General features: G+C 31.8%; 1 protein-coding gene across 4 annotated transcripts in view; it reads right to left on the bottom strand.

The window, feature by feature from the left end:
- The window catches only part of LOC132716796 (zwei Ig domain protein zig-8-like), a 65,059-nt gene that overhangs the window by 17,423 nt on the left and 26,664 nt on the right, over window positions 1-20,972 (bottom strand). Inside the window, exon 1 of one of the 4 annotated variants that reach the window (XM_060700126.1) lies at window positions 17,656-17,932. The exons of 2 other annotated variants lie outside the window; for them this stretch is intronic. In XM_060700126.1, the coding sequence (XP_060556109.1) occupies window positions 17,656-17,776 (121 nt within the window). In that variant the 5' untranslated portion in view covers window positions 17,777-17,932. Of the gene's footprint in view, window positions 1-3,834; window positions 4,231-17,655; window positions 17,933-20,972 lie in introns of those variants that run through there. One more of the 4 variants, XM_060700130.1, reaches the window with a different exon arrangement.

Here is a 20,972-nt window from a genome sequence, read left to right as displayed (position 1 = left end):
TTCGTTATAAAGATTGTTGACAGGTTATATGGCCTTATATAAACGGCTGTTTGCAATATAACCCTCGCCTAGCGGCTCGGGTTATATTTACAAACAGCCGTTTATATAAGGCCATATAACTTGTCAACAATCTTTATAACTAATATTAACATCAATAATGAATAAAAAGGTGAAGCAATGTAAAATGAATGTGTCTTTTTTCTGTTGTGCAGCGGTTTCTGGAGGGTCCACCGAGCTGGCATTGGTGTCTGAATCCCTGGGAGACACGGTTTTTGCCGGTTGGTCCTCCAGCTTATCAGGGTCAATAAGTTGGAGTGGTCGGTGGGCCTGGATGGCTCTTCTTGTATTCCTTCTATGCGTCCAAAACTTCTTCTTTGGAAACATTCTAGTGTGATGCAGCAAGCACTCTTGGTAGGGTGGCAGCAGGTAGTTGTGTTTTTTGTACCATTCTTGCTGACGTAGAGGCCGTGTTAGACCGCACGAGGCCGTGTAGGACCCTGTATACCCGTACTTTACCGTGTCGGCCATGTATGTTTCGTATATGAACCGTATTGGTCGTATGGCGATCGTATGAAACCGTGTGTGCACTCGTTTGAATCGTACCGTGATCTTGTGACATTCGGGTGTTAATCGGGTGTTGGATGTAGGGCTTTGGGACGGTCTCGAACGATTCCATACGATTTATATACGACCTTGATACGGTTGGGCTAACTCGTGTAGTGAACTTCACATACGGCTGTATATACGGTCTCATACGGTCTCACACGGTCTCTTACGGTCTTGTACGGTCGCTTATACGGTCATATACGGACATGGCATCCGTACCAGTTTTTTAAAAGTTTTAAAAATCATACACGGCTTACACGGATACACTCGAATGGCCCGAGTGTAACTCGGATAACGCTACGGTTAGTTCGGTTGTATGTACGGTTTACACGGGTGGCCAACCGTGTAAGCCGTGTGTCCTGTGTGAGATGGGCTTAAGCTAAATGGCGCGTAAGCAGTATATGGTGTCACTGTCAAGGTCCATAGCAAATGCATAAGCTATATACCATGTATACGTCGCAAACTGTATACACGGTGTTACAGTCAATGGAAATAGCAAATATGTAAGCTTTACCATGTATACAACATAATGGTTATTTAGTGCTACATCTTTTTAAGCAATGAATTCAAAAGTCAGTGGGGGTAAACTGCAAGATATTTCAAATTATTAGGGCAGTCAAATATCAAAGGTCTTTTCGTAAGTGTATCCGTCAATACAATAAGAATTTGGCGAATGCAAATCACGTTTTCGAAAATGAGGCCAAGTCACCAACCGGGAAAATCTTATCAATTCATCTTACCGTTAAATGAAAGAAAGTGAAATGTAGGTTAAGATTCAAATCCATATATGTCATAATCTAAATACGGTTGCATTTTAAGTATTTTATATCATAAGCATGAATGGTAAATTTATTTCAAAAAGAATGTAAAGAAGGTAATATATCACGAGAAATGGATGGATGTTTTATGCCATAATGGGCATTGGAATTCGCTGCACGTTTTTGACATCATATCAACAAGCGAAATTCAAATTCTTCCTTGAAAAAAACAAAATAAACTTATTAAGAAGTATTTTGAAAAGCAAGTCTATATAACCAATCAACTGTAAATGACCCTTTTCCTTTTTCATTAATATAAAGTTATTTCTAGTTAGTCTAACTAGGCCGTTTATTTATGTTTGGCGTCCGCGCCGAAGTGCGGCGCCCTTATGGAAAGAAATCAGATTTTGTGAAAGGGCGACAGCAACTTCACGAGCCTCTTAGTCGGTCATAATAAAAGCCGATCATTCCGATCGGTATGAGGGTGCTTGATTATTAATTAAAAATGAAATGTCGCGATATGTACAATGAATAACGCAATGCAAACATTTTCAAATGCAATAACCTTTTCCGTCAATAAATAGCGCTCTTCGGGGTTTTTTATAACAATATATATTACGTAATGATGATATATTTTGCCAACATATAACATTTTTGTATATTTGTTTCGAAGCAAATTGTAGACAATATAGGTAAGAACTTGTGTTCTACAGTGTACAATAAAGCTAGGGAAAGTGACCATAAAAATGTAAGGGAAATGGAATATCTTTAGAAATTATCTGTTAGGAGTAATATAAGTTGAGATACAGCGTAGATATGGATCATAATTGCGGAACTCATGGGTGCAATTTAGCTCCATGAGGTTGTATTTGCTAAGGAGAATATCATATTTCAGACACTTTTACTGTAAAGATAAACAGTAAGTGGTTTGTATCCAGATAACGCAATTTATAAAGTGTTTGAAGAGTTAATAATCCACACAGCATGGGAAAATACAGAGCATATTGATAATTGAGGCAATATTACTGTAACTCATTGAACTTGAAAAATAAAGATACCACCGTTTGCCATTACCATGAGCGATATGGCCGAGCTATTTCTTGAGTATAATTGCATTGTAGGTTATTTGCATACTAAGAGTTATCATAATTTTGAGCTTAAGTGGTTAACTTATTTTAGCATACGGAAATTACTATATATAATAATAATAATAATACACCAGTCGAGATGAGTCATAATTGGGACTTGGATCTAGATATATACAAGTAAACAATTTAATGAACGTTAAAAATGTAACACAATAAAAGTACAAATCACTTGAACATCTTCAATAAAAAATTCTTCCGAGTGAGTAACTACACCATCAAAATCACATAATAGTAGTTTTTAAAACTTCACTGACAAAGGGTTAACTACGGTCAAATCATTGCGGTTTGATCGTAAATATGTTGCTCTAACAACGGTCGAAGTGTGGTTGCTAGAGTTTCATTAGTAAGACTTTTGTTAAATTTAATTTGAACGTGACGAAAATGAGGGAATATATCGTATGTATTCAGGTTCGTCGTTAAATAACATATAAAAATAGAACTTTCTTTCTAAAGAACGCCGAGGTTAAAACAATATCGTAGTAAAAGAATTGCTCATCTGTATAATACATAACGCGGCAAGCGTAAGAAAGAAAAAAGAAAATAGGTTTTACACGCGATTATACCCAAAAATATAAACTAACAAATGTCTAGGGAGTGCATCAGGTCAAATTAAGGTAATATCAAGGTATAATCGATTTTGTAAAACAATGAAGTCAATATGCTACTGGTTAACGACTCGGACTTGTATTAAATTTGTACACTCACTATACATGATAATGCTAATATTTGATTTATACAAAATACATTTGAGCCGTGCCACGACAAAACCAACATAATGGGTTTGCGACCAGCATGGATCCAGACCAGCCTGCGCATCCGCGCAGTCTGATCAGGATCCATACTGTTCGCTTACATACTCTATAACAGCTAGAGAAACTGATAGCGAACAGCATGGATCCTGATCAGACTGCGCGGATGCGCAGGCTGGTCTGGATCCATGCTGGTCGCAAACCCACTATGTTGGTTTTGTCGTGACGCGGCTCATTTAACATGTGTGACTTGCTCCTCATTAATGAAACTCTCGTATGAAACTAGTTAAACATAATATAATGTTTTGTAAGAATAAAACTTTATAGAGATAAATCTCATAACTAAGGAAAAGTTATTATGATTCAATTCAGAAAAATCTAGACTGTATTTGAACTAATTACATTGTATGTATATTTAATCTAAAACATGTGAAAATAATCTGATTTTATGAAACCCGAAAGATACATTCAACAAAAATTCATGTTTATCCCAGAGTTATCAAAATATTATCCTTTAAAACTAATTGTATTAAGTTGCGTTGAAAAGAAATCAGTATTTAGAACTTGACTTACCAGCTCTCCATGTCAACATTAGAGCACATAAGCACAGCCGATAAAAATATCCAAACATAATTATATTTCTTTAATCCGAGTGTACACTATACCACAAAGATAAAAAACACACCTTTCAATCTACTAATAGTATTTCATATTCATTATCCGACCACACTCTTCACTCCGTATGAGTACTTTTTATCACAACAAAAATCTAAGTAAATCATTTTTATCCACCTCGTCGTGAAATAGATTTACCATGCTTGACTAACATTTAACCATTTAATATATAAGTAATCATAACTAATACTTTCTTCCCATTAAAATCAACGTTTCTGATAATCATAAGCCAAAATTAACATTTAAATAATCGAAACTTATATCAACATATAAGTTATATGATATATAATAAACCCAACTGATACATGTTCACGAATCAAAATTGTTAAGTGTAAAATATAAGAATAACCGCAGAAAATAAGCAAAAAAAAAACTCCGATATATTTTGTATAGTCATTCATCAAGCGAAAGCAAACAAGATCGTTGCACGCCGTGTAACATATTGCATGCGTTAATAGGCTGTACTTGTATTCATTAAAGATTTGGTTTACAAATGATATAAAAAACATGTGTAGTTTTATCATTGATAACCATAGACTTAAAGTTCAACAACATGTTTAAGTGTGATCACAGTAGTAGTTCAAGCAATTTGCAAATGAATATTGAATATAAACCATTGAAGAATATGTAAAGCCAAAAGTAAGATAACGTAAGAAATGAAACTACAAAGATTTGATGTATGGATAAATAACAAGATGATAAATAACCTTGTGGTGGGCTTTATTTACCTTAACTTAACTTTTTGAATTCAGTTACCTATTTACACATTCGATCAAGTGTTTATAATTGTAAATTATTTTAACCTTATCAGATATGAACCACAGAGATTGTGGGTCCAAGGTATGAGGATTCTAAAATATGTAAACACTTAAACCATCTTGAAAATTGTGAATTTAGATTTCATATGTTTTATCCTTTAAGATTATAAAATGCCGATCGGTGGTTCTATTCAAGCGTCCTTAAGTGCCTGACAAAATGCACGGACGGGCAGCTGCTGCCTTTCTTAATCTAATTAAAATCATAGACGCTACACTGCCCTCCTCCACAACTTATGTACAAAGGTCGCCATAATTATGCAGTATGGGGTGTTTTAAAAACCAAAAAAAAAACAACAACAAAAACTACAATGCCAGAATATGCGGTTTTTTCAATACCTTTTAAGCCGACTCGAAACAATGGCTTGGCTCTGCTTTTTAAAAACATCTTTTCAGTTTGGTATAACATTAATTATAATGTGGTATATCGTGCTTAAAAGTCGACTCCTGGTAGTATATTCCCTTAATATGTATTACTTAAGTCTTAAGGTTAATTACGGTTTTACATCATAAAATAACAAAGCGATAACCCGCCTTTAATACCATTAGTACCAGTCTATCATAGTTGCAATTTGTACATAGCATGTTTAACATGAAATAAAAATTATTTACCCAAGATTGATTTTTAAATGCCTTTACTGACGTTGGTAATAAATATAAACACGATATCGCTTTTAAATCGCTATTGCATTAAGCGAAAATTTACCTTTTAGTACGATTTAATCGAGTACCGTATTTTAGATGTATTTCTTCTTCTCAAAGTAAGTTTTTTTTTTTGTTAATTAAGCCAATCGTTATCTAAACGATGTTTAACTCTCGTCGTAGAATTGTATGGCAATAATATGTTAAATTTGCAAAACAGTACTATATCTAACATGTCTGATGATAGCAATATAAAACGTAGAATTTTGAAAAGTATGGTTAAGTATCTAAGGCCGAAAACATTAAAACTATAACTCAACGTAATGTAAAAGATGGCGCAAAAAAGCATTAAAATAAAATCCTTTATCATCATTTATTATAAACCTTTATCGCACCTTTTTGTATACCATATTGTTACATCTAATATGTACAAGGGTGACCCCATCTCACTCGTGGATAACCGCGTTACATGTAACACATGTACAGAATTATCATGCAACATGATAACTGTATACCATTAAATGCAATATCCCGGGAAAAAATACATGAAACCGATGTAATATCTAATCACATAAGATAAGAAAACTTTACAAAAAAACAGTAATATTAATTCAATATGGTAAGAATTGTATATGAATGCTACGACATGTAATCAATATGAGCAAATGCTGTGATACTAGTATATAGTACTTAATATATGGGGGAAAACATGAAAAACAACAACAACAAAAAACACACACATGAAACAAAAAACACAAAATGTTGTGATGTGTAATCAATCAAACATTTTGATAAATGTCCTGTATAGAATTGATGCCCATATATTCCATTTTTTTTTCAGTCTCCGGGCGAACAGCGTTGACAGCAGAACAGCGCGTCAACGGAGGTAAGTGCATTTTCGTGATATTGCATTAAAATATATTTCATTTTAACGAAAATATCTGATTCAAGATTCATGTTTTAGATATAAGTGAAGAGATATTTAACTTTTTATATAAAACCTCGTTATACGCAACAAAATTAATCAAATATTTCCCTGGCATTTGCAACATTTTATGCTTTAAAGCATAAAGTAAATACAATTCCCCCCTAAGTGTGTAATTGTATAACATGCTTGTAAAATTGTACTTGTTGCTGTCTTTGAAATATTTGTCACATAGTATGTACAAAAGTAAAATATCACTTACAAACATTCCATTGTATTATCACAAAATGCCCAAAAGTTTAATTTAGAGCATTCATATATTTTCCTATATATTTTTCCTTCTTTCTTTTTTTTTTTTTTGGGGGGGGGGGGGGGGGGCTAGCTGTTAGCTTATTTGTATAAATTTTGATTAAAACAACCCAGCTTTTTAAATAGACATCAAATAACGATGAAGGCATTCCCCAAGGATTAGCTTATCTTTTACTCTGATATGTATTTGAATTTCGTATCTAATTTGAATTTTCACATATACGTTATTGATACCTAAATATAGGGTTTAGAGATAAAAAGAACTAATAAAATATAATAAAATGCGAAAGCCTCAATCAATTTACAAACATTCCATTTTCCTCTTCTCTGAAAGCCAGATGAACAAAAAAAGACAATTCTATAAATATTATATTCTAAATGCTTTATCATAATTTAATGTTACGGTGTGCATTGATATAATAAGCTTGGTTGTAGAAATCAAATAATAACAGGGTTTTAAATCACCTTTCTTTTGTACACGTTTTTTTTTTTGTTCAAAGCGTTTAATATTCATTTCTTATTTTGTTAAGGTTAGCAATATTGATAAACAAGATTGAATGCAAAATAAACATCAAACGCTTTTAAAAGCCAAACATCAAATATAAAAGAAACTATTTTGAAATCTAAACGTTTGACAAATAACCCCGATCTTAAGTGGCATTCACACACATAAGCTTTATTTACATAAACCTAACTTTTTAATACAAATTGTGCAATTTACATGATCGTTGCATTTTAGGTTGTAATCCCAATTTATCCCGATATACGATCTATAACATTTCATTTTTCATCTTTTATGCATCGGAAAGTAAATAACATTCAAATGGTATGCGGAACTTTGTTAAGTGTCTAATTTCGTTTTTTGTTCTAATTGTGCACAAAACTTTTTTGATATCTAATTTATAAATGATTTTGCTGGTAAATTTATACGCGTAGATTAGCTTGAAATGGATGCAGTTTAGCGTTAAAATGATTTGAAAAAAGGAAAAGAAAACAGCACATCGATTTTTTCATAATTAAAAAAAATCTTTTCGAGAGACGAAACTAAATTCTTATTTTTTTTGTATAATTAGCCTGAATAAGTTTAAAATCCGTACATAGTTATAAAATTATGGGCAACAACTTTTTAAAAACAATGTTTGTACGTGTTTGTAATCATTTATTATTTGAAAGGAAGGCAGTTTTGGCAAAGCCACTGCACTACACTGAATGTAGGTTACATTAGCTTGCGGTTTGAGCTTTTTTGTACCTTATCAATGAAACAACCATTTGTTTATATTTAATTATTTAGAGAGAAGCTGTCATGAATATGAAAAAACGGACGAATTGTATTAAATTATAAATCATTTCATGCTGATGCGCTTATCAAAGTAACACATTAATATGCCATTTTGAGGTGCAGGGCTGGTTTTTGATCAATGTAATTTTAATGAAGTGATAAATTTCTTGATATGCGAGCTATATTTGCGGATAATTACTATTTCATTCCCATGCCAAAGTAAATAGACATATAAAAAAATTATGACAAAATAGTTACCAACATCAGATTGGAAATAAATATTAATAGCAACGGAGATTATCACATAGGTAATAAATTTGACATAAATCAGATCAGAATCTTTAAATTGGATTTAAAGCAGTTGGTCCATATATTTAAGCTTTAAAAAAAAAATAAAACCGAATTGCTAATAATCATACAGTAACAAACATGGTAATGTCTCGTGAACAAATGAAATGATTTAATCTAGTATACAGCACTTACAATCCTCTTAAGTTACATAAATTAAAATTCTTATCAAAATATGCAAAAATAGTCATCACATACGAAACGGTGTGGAAATACATCTAAAGCATATAAAATTCAACCAAAATTTGCATATGCCTAGTAAAGCAATATCATTATTATGTTTTGTGACTAATAAAACATTAAATTTCTTTAATTTCTTAAAACATGTTAACTAAAGGTTATTTTTCAAAACATTTTATCACTTGCAGTCGTGTGGTAATTTCATAAATCTGAAGGTATATGTAGAAATAGACTTTATTTGACCCTTATGTACACTACATATTCTGCATATGTACAGTTTTAATGGTAGAACAAGACACTTTGCGACATTAAGGCACACTACAACTAACTAGAGCATAATTAAAGCTTTAATGGTGAAAAATGGCCTAATGTGAATCTATCGTACACTACTACAGTTGAGACGGTAGAAGAAGAACACCCAATGACACTCTCACTGTAATAGATGCATATATACAGCTCTCTGTTTGTATAATAAAACATAATTTACTCTAAAATGCATTTATATAAAATTATTAACATTACTTTACCGATTTAATGGTGGAAGTAGACCTAATGTGATATGACTCTAACGTTCATTAGTACATGTTAATAGTTACAACTTTGGTGGAATGTGGACCCAATGTGATGAAACTGTAACGTACACTACTTTATGTTCATTGTAACAGCTCTCATGGAGCAAGTAGGACTGATTTCCCTCTAACATGCACTTATTCTGGTGCAAGAGTACTACTGATAAGATCGATCATACCGTCAGAAAATAAAAGTTGAAACCAACATTGATGACTCATTAGTGAATCAAAGATTTAAGACATAACATGGAGACAGATAAAGTAATCTTAATATGAATAAAAAAATTTAATAGAAACAAATAAATTAGCCTTTAACTAGCAAAATGAAAATCCGACGTTATAAATTATAACAACAAAAAGCACAAACTGCTTCCGCGATCGATACAGCTTTCAGGAATGTCATTCACGCTACAGAAACAGAAAAAAATGACTTCAAATAGCAGCCCTGTTAATTATACAACAGCGTAATAATTGTGTAACCACAGAAAATAACTCTTAAATAGCCGATAATTTGTGAGGGGAAAAACAGCATCAACAACAGAGGTTTTCATTGTGAAAAGTTCCTGCCAAAATATAATGAAAACTTTGGCATTTGAAATAAACGAGCACGGCTGATTTTGTTTTGCATCGATTAAATCCTTGTTAGAATGTTTATTAACTTGGAAAAAATGTAAGAGACTCAGAAGGAACAGTACTGAACGTTGTCCGCGCTATATTTTTCTCCGTTTATTCTAAAATTCTAAAATCTAAACATGCTACATTAAGAAACAATACATAAATGAAACCTATAAAAGAATAATAAGCTATGTTGTTTATAATTGCTTATGTTTAAAAGCAGAAAGTAAAATGTATGCTCCCTCATTTCTATAAAACTCTAGAAGAAAATAAATACCAAAATTGTCAACAATAAAAACAAGATGAGGCTCGTGGGAAGGGATACTGACTAATTTCAATTATTAATGTTCATTATATTGAAGAAAAAAATATAAACATAATATCAAAGCTTTGCAAATTGTGAATTGCAACCAATGAAGAGTGGTTTATTATGCTTTTGATCGTGATAATTTTTATATCGAAGATAGCTATGATGAAGCGAAAAACTCCTTTAATTGAATCAAAGGGAGACTACTAGAAGCGGATTATATCAGTTTTGTAACCACTAATTATCATATGACTTTTAGTCTCGTTAGGCAACTTTGCGTGATTTATTATAGTTTTTATTTGTTTGGGTCGTCAGACCAAACAAATAATGGTAGCGAAATTTCAGAGTCTAAAGTTGTTAATTGCAAATGCCGAAAGTAGTCCACTTTTTTGAAGCGGTTACTTCCCTTTTGAATGTACACTAAAGCCGAAAAATTCAGGGGAGATCACTGCGTAAAGATGGTCAAAGACATGCGCATCAATTTTCAAGCAAAGTAATTCCCGAATGGTCGAAGATTTCTAATATTGTTTTATTGTATTTTCTGATCGAAAATAACTAAATACAAAGCGGACATGCAATCTCTGCAAAAGAAGTTTACACAAACCTAACAACAAGTAGTTCTCAAAACAGCTTAAAACTAGCGATTTAAAAGAAAGAAATATTTTATTTTGTTACAAGTATCCAACAAATTACAACGCATTTAAAGTTAAACAATAGCGTTGGCTTTTAGAATTGTGAATAAATGCACAATCACAAATTACGCGGATGAATATGATTTTATCAATGAAAATACTATTTTTAGCCATGTAGATTACCGAATACTACACAAACCGAGTAGTGGAATATATAGATTCTACATGTCGGACTGTTTGGGCGAGAGGATTTTCGCTTTAATATTTACTTCAATTTTAAACAACAGGCTTACCCTGAACATAATACCTCGAAATTAATAAGGATTACAAACCTGAATGCAATGGAAGTTCTAAATTTAGAATGACTTGATATTATTCAGTAACTCTGTGAATAATTTCTCCGTGGTGCAGTGGTAACGCGCTCGCTTGGTGAGTGAGAGGTCTCGAGTTCGAATCCCAGTCGAGGAAATTTTTTTTTGTTAAATACTTTTTTTAAGTGTTTTTGTTAAGGAAGTAGCCATGATTTACAAGGATAAAGTGTGGCTGTCGTAAAAAAAAGTACATAAATGATTTTTTGATGCAACTCTACTTATGCAGAATTCCGTATGTGCCTTACAAAATGAATTATAATACATAAAAATAAACTTATACAGGAAAATGCATACAGATATACAGTACGATTTAGATTGCAAAGATCAGAAAATACCACAGAACTTGCAGCCCTTTGATTCTTTATAAATATACATGCTTATAGTAAGCTTCAGGATTATTTACATCTGTGTTAAACAACAGTTAAAAGTCGTTACAAGCCCTAATTTAGAATAATATGGTTTTCTTCAGGCCGTTCACATATAAATTTAACCGTGGCCGAAGGGTTTTCGGGCTCGCTTAGGAAGCGAGAGGTCTGGAGTTCAAATCCCAGTAAAGGTAACTCATTTTTTTAAATTGTTAAAGTCAAATAAACATTGGATTGAATATCAGTGTTGCAATTAGTCTTATAGCCATTTTACTACAATTAAAACGCTGGAAATCATTGGTGGCACTAAACATATAATCTCACAACCTGCACCTTTCTTACATTCTGAGACCCAAACAAATTCAGCGCCTTCTGTGCTTTGATTTTATTCTTAATTAGCAAGTTTAGTTACGATCATTTTGCAGTTTTTTGTTGTTGTTGTTGTTTTATGTCATGTTTCTTTAGTTTTATTATGTTTGAAAGTGTTTTTACATGAAGGGAAAAGGCGGTTTTATAAACGAAATGGGAGCGCTGATTAGCGGAATGAAATACAAAATAAATGTGGCTTTGTTTGTAGGTTTCTCATATTCTCTTCCAATTAAAATAAATTATTATTAATTTATTAATTACATCTAAAAATTAATTTGATAAAAAAAATCAATAAATTTAACAAATATGCACCAGTAAAAAATATCAATTATATATTTATAATACCATAATACGCATCCGTCACAGTAATAAAAGCAAATAAATAAACCATCAATTTTATATAATTAAGAACCTATAGACCATATGGAGTTAATACCAAAGAATAACGCGACAGACGGCAAACAATGCCACGGCGGGCGTCGTTCATTGACGTCACGTCACTTCCATTGTTTTATTTTGATATATTTGTAAGTAAAATAAATGCTGCTGAAGAAGGCAACAAGGCCGAAAGCTACGGCAAATTTAAATTAGCGTTTTTGCTTATATACTGCAAGTTAGAGATTTTACTATATTTTATTATTTTATTATAACATTAAATCATTAAAGGCTATCTATTTTCATTGAATAATTTGTTGGGTATTATATATTATCCTTCTTTATTTGCAATATAATAAGAGCTTCTTAAAGCATGTTTTTTGAGGGTTTTTATTCCGATTTACGTCTGCTTTTATTACTTTGATAGATGCGTATTATGGTTTTATTTAAATTTAAAACGCCCATTACTTTTGATAATCACATACATTTATAGCAATTATTTCTAATCTATGAACACTTTAAGAAACATTTAGTCTACTTAATTGCATAAAAAACTTACAGGTTATACTTATCTAGTGAAATAGTGGTATTCGTCCACGGTATTTTCTTGAACATTTACAAGATAATTGTTTAATTATATTTAACAGGGTTTAACCATTACATTTCCAAAAAAAATACTAAAATATGTACACACAATTAGCTGATATGTTGGTTTCTAGAAGTAAGACATATGTAAAAAAACCCACAAAAGTTGCATTATTTAGACTACAGGTAAAACTATTTAAATTGATATAAAACTAGCGTTGCACATTAGATTGATAAACTAAAATGAGAGGCATGTGCCTAGTGGCGTAAGAAATCATTGTTTTTTACCTTTAAGTAATTACTTTTTCTCAGATCCATCTAAAGAAAAGCTTACTGCGTTAGAAGCAATATGAGCCGCGTCACGACAAAACCAACATAATGGGTTTGTGACCAGCATGGATCCAGACCAGCCTGCGCATCCGCGCAGTCTGATCAGGATCCATGCTGTTTGCTATCAGTTTCTCTACTTGTTATAGAGTTGGTAGGCGAACAGCATGGATCCTGATCAGACTGCGCGGATGCGCAGGCTGGTCTGGATCCATGCTGGTCGCAAACGCACTATGTTGGTTTTGTCATGACGCGGCTCATATGTATTAGCAATAAACTTCTAATATACTATCTGACTAGTATGTTTAAATTAGATTTTCAGTGATTTATGTTTCATAAATTCTTCCCACAGATACATTTATTGTTATATTGAACGTTTAATGAAAAACTAACCTGCGCTTCTTTTAGTTTGATATAAACGTTCTCGTAAGCGTTCTTTATTGCTAGGTTCTCAATAAATATCTTCTTTAGAAGGCAAAATATTTACTTAGTTATGCAATATTGTAGGCCGTAGTCGACCTCAAATATTTGCCATGCTCTTTCACAGCAGTTAATTCTCTCCGTGCTGGAGACAAGTGGGTGTTGAATTGATATGCAAACAAAACTTTGTCACTAAATGACAATGTGTCGAGCAGTTTAGGGAGCATTAAAGAATGTTAGGCTGAAAACAAATATGAGTTAAATAATAGTGCTACATTTTCATCTATAGGTCAATTACATTAAACCACAGAAGGTTCTTTGAAGAGTATTAATACATGTATGATATTTGATTGGTACCTGAAAACCTAGCAATGTAAATTAGGCTATTTGTTTCGCGCGAGAATGCATGTATGTGAAATATATTGCATAAAAATGTGTACACATTTGTCACTACGATTAAATGTCCCGTCAGATTTGCTAGAGAAAATAATTATTCAACATATACTCGTTCAATAGACATCATTGATTACTAATATTTATTCACAGGACGATTTTATCGTTCTAGCGACGACAACGATACCCATGGGTATAGTTCGGTCAGCAGATTATACATTTCCCACGGTTTTAGTTAAGTATACACTAAGCTACAGATTGATTTATTGGAAGATTCTCGTGTTTGGTTTAGATAGGATATGTCTTTAAGCAATTAGATTAGTACCTACTGACTCTGATAGAGAATTGATTGATTGATTGATGGATTGATTAATTGATTGATTAATTGATTAGATTAGTGGACATGTAAGGCCTGCCTGAAATAAATCTATAATGTACTGAACTGAGTTAAGGTTCGGAAAAACAACCTTTATTGAACAATCGAACAATGAATAAATCAAGAGTTTTTGTTATTCTTGTAATACTTAGATTTTCTGATAACGTTTATATTCTTCAACACGAGCAAATTGCTTGATTTTAGAAACAATAAATCTCAGGTGACATTTTTTCTCATGTGTAATTTCGTGACTGCAATATGAAGGAATTCATGTTAACTTCAGCAAGAATAAAAAACATACTAAAACCATAAATATTCCTTCTTTTTAGAACAAGTGATCAGAACCAGTTATCAGATTTAGAACAAGTGATCATAACAAGTTATCAGATTTAGAACAAGTGATCATAACAGATTATCAGACTTTCGTACCGTTTGACACTGTACAGTGCGATACGTTATGTTTCTTTACGTTACGTTTTCTCACGGTACGGAACGGTACGGAACGGTACAGTGTAATGAACTACAGTGCACTGCATAAGATAACATAACAATACTGGACAGAAGAGCACAATGTTTTTTAAATAAAATTCAATAAAATTAATACAAATTAAGCCATACAAAACAAAGCAAGGTTTTGATATTCAACATTTTAGGTATTTTATCCCGGACAAGAAAAGAGTGTTGTTATGTTTCAACTTATTTGTGAAAGCAAATCTATTATGTTTGTCTATAATATTAGTAGAAAACCTCTGTATGAAACACAATTTAATTTTTCATGATAGCAGAATTCCACGCATAAAACAGTTTTATTGCGTCTGTTTATTGTGATAATAGAATATATATATATTGTGCTTTTCTCCGATTAATAATGTCTATATTGTATCGAAATTTCAGGCAAGACTATTGTCATTCTTAATATCTCAGACATTTTAAGAAAAGTAAAAATACCCCATAGCCGGTTAAGTGACATATCTATACGTCATATCCGGTTAATAAACACATTAACGAGCAATGCGTCATATTCTGTGTAGCCGTGAATGACACTATAACTTATCCGTTGCGGTACTAAGTATTCTTGTTTAAAATTTGATATCTTACAAAACAAATGCATTGTTAGTTGTTTTTATTAGATTAATACTGGTGTTATACATTTTACAATGACGTTATTAGCGTCACGTCATTTAAACTTAAACGATATTCTTTAAAATGATGTCAATACGTCACTGTTATCTTCACTGGTTGGAACGCTTACCAATCGCTTTTTTCTGATAAAATAACATTTTAGCCGAGCCATGACAAAACCAACATAGTGCTAGTGCGATTGCGATCAGCATGGATCCAGACCAGCCTGTGCACCGCGCAGTCTGACCAGGATCCATGCTGTTCGCTTACCAACTCTATTACAAGTAGAGAAACTGAAAGCGAACAGCATGGATCCTGATCAGACTGCGCGGATGCGCAGGCTGGTCTGGATCCATGCTGGTCGCAAACGCACTATGTTGGTTTTGTCGTGACGCGGCTCATTTTAAAAATAATTACGATGAATTGGTATGCATCAGGCGTTGATAGTAAACGTAACATTTTACTCGGTATTACGCACTGCACATTGTTATCTCTCATAGTGGAATTTGTTAACAATTCTAACAAGCATTATGTCTAGCCTTTAATGTGTCATTATCATGTACAATATACTGTGTATATATAGAACGTTACAGGCACGAAATATAATCAGGCGTGACAGGTTTTACACATACTTGTTACCGTGTCAGATTTATACAGGCTTCTGGTACGGAGGAATTTCTAACGACACAATCTTGGCTGTTTATTAAAGACTTCTGAAAGGTGATAAATATGTTGCCGACAGTGCCAATGTAAATATATTCAGCTACACGAAATAACAATTGCAAAACTGATTCTGGCTGTACATTTAATATGTGATTTCGTCACCAATATGACACTAATTTAGATTTTACTTAAATGATTACTACACTATAATATAATTTAGGTTAGATTTACAACGCAATATTTGCATTGTACATATACTGGAAATATATTATACAAAATACTTTTTTGTGAGCTTTTAATACAAAGGTGCACGTTACAAAAACAGCCACGTGGGATGAAAACATCTGCTTCGATTCACATACTTAAGAAAATAATGAATTAAATAGTTTATTTACTTAAATATCTACTAAGGAAGCTTATATCTAATATTACAGTTTTGATCGTGTTTTTTTTATCCTGGGCAGTATTTATTTAGTCCGTCAACGAATCGCATGTTCCGATCATATTTTGTTTTATTCAGGCACAATCAATAAATTAGTCATAAAATTGATTCAAAATAATTAACACCTAAAACTTTGTCATGTCAAAATTTCAAAGCAGTATAATATATTTTGCCAATAAAATGATAAAAAATAATAAGCATGTTATTTTAAAAATTGAGTCTTTACTCTTAATATCAAATAACCCAACCACTCGACAATGCATATTAAATACCCTCATTATATAACAATATACAATCTATACGTAATCATTACTTCTCAAAATTCTAATTATTTTGAATTCTTTTATATTTAATTACGACATTGTACAACAACTTAATTCAAATGCAAATCAATTGAATAACACTGGACTTGAATCGCGTGAGTCTTTAATTCAATTTGCAATTTGTAGAGAAAATCAATTTAAATTGAAAACTGCGGGGCAAAAAAAAGACATTTTTATTGTTTAGCATTAATACGTCACGCTCAAGTGAAACGCATTATGCAGTTTTGAGTCACTCTCGTTATCGATTATAAATTCCAATTAATCAGTTTTCTAAAACAGCCAATATTCTACAGGGGAATATAAATTGACTCATCGAAAACTCATGCACTCATTCAAGTCATTACCCAGTTGAAAAAAAATACTTTATGATGAGAAATAATATAGTCGTGTTGAATGATGGATCGACCGAAGTGATTTTCTCAACTGTATCAAATTCGATATAAAATATTCAAAACTAACGGGAAAAAGAAAATAAGAACTAATGAAGATTTGAGACTATTTCCGTTGTCTCAAAGCAGCTAAATATACTTACATCGTTTTTAATTCATAAGCTATTGAAGTTTGTAAGCATGCAGATAAAAACAAACAAAAGATGTTTGTTTCGTAGGGGTGCACGCTTGTTATAACGCTGTTAATGTAAATTCAGCGATTTGTAAAGAATTACCTCTTTTATCATATTTTCTTATTGTGAAACTTTTTTTATTGTGTATACTTTAAGTTCGTATTCAACCATATATAAAATAAAGCAGACCATAATAATAAACTTAAGATTTAGTTTAATCATCGCATAATTATTTCTACAGCTTAAACTGTAGCTTTTGTATATTAATAGAATAGAAATTCTCCATACATTTAATTTCATTAACAAAATAATATCCACGCCTTATCTAACAATACAATGACTATCTTTCCAGCATATATTAAATAAAATTGTTTTACAATATATAAATTGAACTGTTTATCTAACCTGGAAATTCTTGATCACCCTCACCATCAAGATCTTCACTTCCTGTACATATACATACTGACGTTAACAAGTATATCCATAAGAAAATATAAATTAAATCCATTTTGTAAATGATTTTCATTAACAACTAAAATTTTCAATTAGGTCCAGTCTCATTTGACCTCCCTTTTCTGAAATACGATCACGATTTTATAATAGATTTTAATCATCACTCCAAATAGTTTAAATAAGATGTTTATGACAAATAGAATGATACTGTACAATTTGACTTCATTGTCATGAACTATGTGGTTTCAATAAATTACAATTCATTTATTTTATCTGATCAAATTCAACTCGTGTAGTCCCGATAAACAAAATGCACGTTATTCGCGCACAGCGCATTGAGTTTCAGCCGCACCGTGTGTCACACACTACTCGTATTATTATTAACTCGTCACTACCCCGAAGTTCAATCGGGCGTATCATCGAAGACTGAAGCAATTAGTCATATACAAACAAGCAAAAATCTCAACTTGAACTCGGATCAATACTGATGCGAGCTTTATCACCACCAAGCTAATGCATCGATTCCACCTCCCGATCACTTTTATAATATTATTACTTTGTGACATGCAATAGTAACGTATACTAGTGTTCAACAATAACTTTTCAGTAATTTATAATATCATTTACATAATTGGTGAAGTTATTGTCATATTATATACGCATTATTTTATTTTATGTTAGTGATAAATAGTCATTCCCTATAGTGTATTAACTAAGTAACAAATAGAAATATAGTATAGAAACGCATGTGGCTCGTAAAAGATAAGTATACAAACAAATAATAAAATAATACATATGTTTTGCATTAAATAAGTCTGATAGTAAATATATCTACAGAATAAATATGATCATAATACTAATAAAGTATATAAAATAGTGTATATTGGACGGAAATAAGCTTACAGAATTAATTTGTATCATACTGAATATATATTTTCATACACAGACTCAATAAAGTTCGTGATAACATGTGTTTGTTTTTATACTTATACGCGAAGGAACTTAACTTAATATTAAGTATCGAGGAGGTGTTATTGGTATAGGAAACAATTAACCAAATTGAATATTGTTTTCTTACACGCCCTGCAATACTATTTGAGAGCCCCGTTCCTTTCAACTGTTAGTACAGGAATATTTATTTACCAGGACAAAGAGGCCCTCGCTATGCATGTTACATACATGTAAGTAGATTGGATAAAATCATATTATATGTCCCATTACTGTTACATCAATGCATCCGAAGTATCAATTAATAAAACGTCAAAGAAATATCGCTTAATATCATAGATGATTTGTTTGACTGAATAAAAAATTAAATGCTATTAGTTTAGGGGTTATGTTGTCTGTTCCTTTTACTGTCGTACTGTAATTGTCATCTAACTATACCGTCATCATTATCACATCTTGCTGACACGTGTAATTGTTTCCTAAGAATCAATAATTGTATTATAAAATAAATGGCAGATGCGATAAAATAGCATACAATCATAATAATTATTATACTGAAATAATTTTTGTATTTTGTTACTAAAATTAGTAGCAACCTGGGACATATTTTTGTTCTTTAAACTGGCAAACTCCTGTTTTTTCTCCAAAGTGTGTTCCTCTTTATAACTTTAAAAATGGTTTGCATTATGCAGTGAACAAATGAAGATACATGCAAGTGGGTAACACCAGGTACTTAGATTAGGTTAATGTTACATTTTGTTTTAACGTCGCTGATCTTTTTGAAGTGTGATATACTTAAACGTAATGAACAACGGAAAAGAACATTAAAACAATTAAAAGTCTACTTTTTATGTCGCGATAATTACATTGTATTGTCGGAATACAAAAGACTGGTCAAAATAGAATAGAAGGTTTTTAGTCTCTTAACAGAACACCACCAGTTTCCCGCTAAAATCAATTATCTTCATTTTTAAGATAATTTAGAAGGCTTCATCGGTAGTCCTGTTGGATTAGAGTACAGCAAAAATAGCCATACAAGTATCTGATAGACATTCATTTGCCAATGTAAAAGACAAAAACAAGAGGAAATAGAAGAGAGCAATTACCCTGAAGATGAAAACAAATTATAAACAGACAACAAGATTATGAAATAAATTGCACAATTTATGTTCTGCATTTTATTATTCGATGTACCGTTGCACCTCATATCCTAGCCAATTTACTTTTTTTCTATCTTGTAGCCTAAGTTTTAGACAATTTGGAAAGAAATATTGGCAAACAAACTGTCTCACATATACTTGGTTGATAGAGAACCAAAATCTAGTGGGCGTATGGAAATGTAGACAAAATATATGGTTGAAAATAAAGGAAACTAGATATTTTCAGACTTCTTATTCAATCTCGAAAGTGTAGAAAATAAAAATGTGCTTTCGGATTGCTTTTGATTTTGTCTTAAATGCCGTCTAGTGACTCCCTTCTTCAGCGTTGTTCTTGATTAATGAAGAAACAACAATGACTAATAAATAAGTGAATTATTTAATTATTAATTATGTTTTCAATAAATGTAACTGTGAGGGTGGAGGAATGAGGTCCTTTGATTTGATTTGTTTCTGTTGATAATACGTAACATACATGTCTGGTACGTAGATATAAGCAATAATTACATTGTATGTATGTTGTTACAGCAATGTAGGGAAGAAACATTCGAAGTTATCTAAAATACACGAACAGTGGAGTATTATAAACTATTCATTAAAACCGTCTAACATACATTTAAAAAAAACAAAGACAAATATTTTATTTGAAAATAATCAGAAAATTAGGACTACTGGTAATACTTCTTGCTTTGGAATAATTCTTTAAATCGAATTGTACATTTTTATTTGGACATAAAATAATTTCCAAGTCTCTCTCTAATGGATTAAAAACATTTAAATCCCACTCTTAAATATCAAACAAGTCGCCAAAAGATGTCAAACAAATTGCTTGTTTCCCAAATGGAGCGTTCTTTTATAGCCTGAACTCCGTACAATTGCATTAAGAATGAGGCTAAAGTTAGAGAATTAAGTAAAACCCCATGTAATTGCACCACGCAATTTCAGTTTATTGTCTAATTTTGATATAGATTTTGCAGTAAAAAGGAAGACATTATCTAGTAATTACTTCAGATTAAAAGGTAATACCCCACTATGTAAGTCAAATATCTTAGTACTATATTGTGATATGTCCTTAATAGTTCATTCATGCGCGTGCTAGATACAATTTAAACCTGGAAACAAAGTGATCCCTCGGAAGCATTTATCACAACAAAATTACATGAA

This window comes from Ruditapes philippinarum, unplaced genomic scaffold, assembly GCF_026571515.1.
Source record: "Ruditapes philippinarum isolate M1 unplaced genomic scaffold, ASM2657151v2 ctg7293_1_1_1_1, whole genome shotgun sequence".
In the NCBI taxonomy this organism is placed as follows: domain Eukaryota; kingdom Metazoa; phylum Mollusca; class Bivalvia; order Venerida; family Veneridae; genus Ruditapes; species Ruditapes philippinarum.
This window is presented reverse-complemented; position numbering and strand designations above follow the sequence as displayed.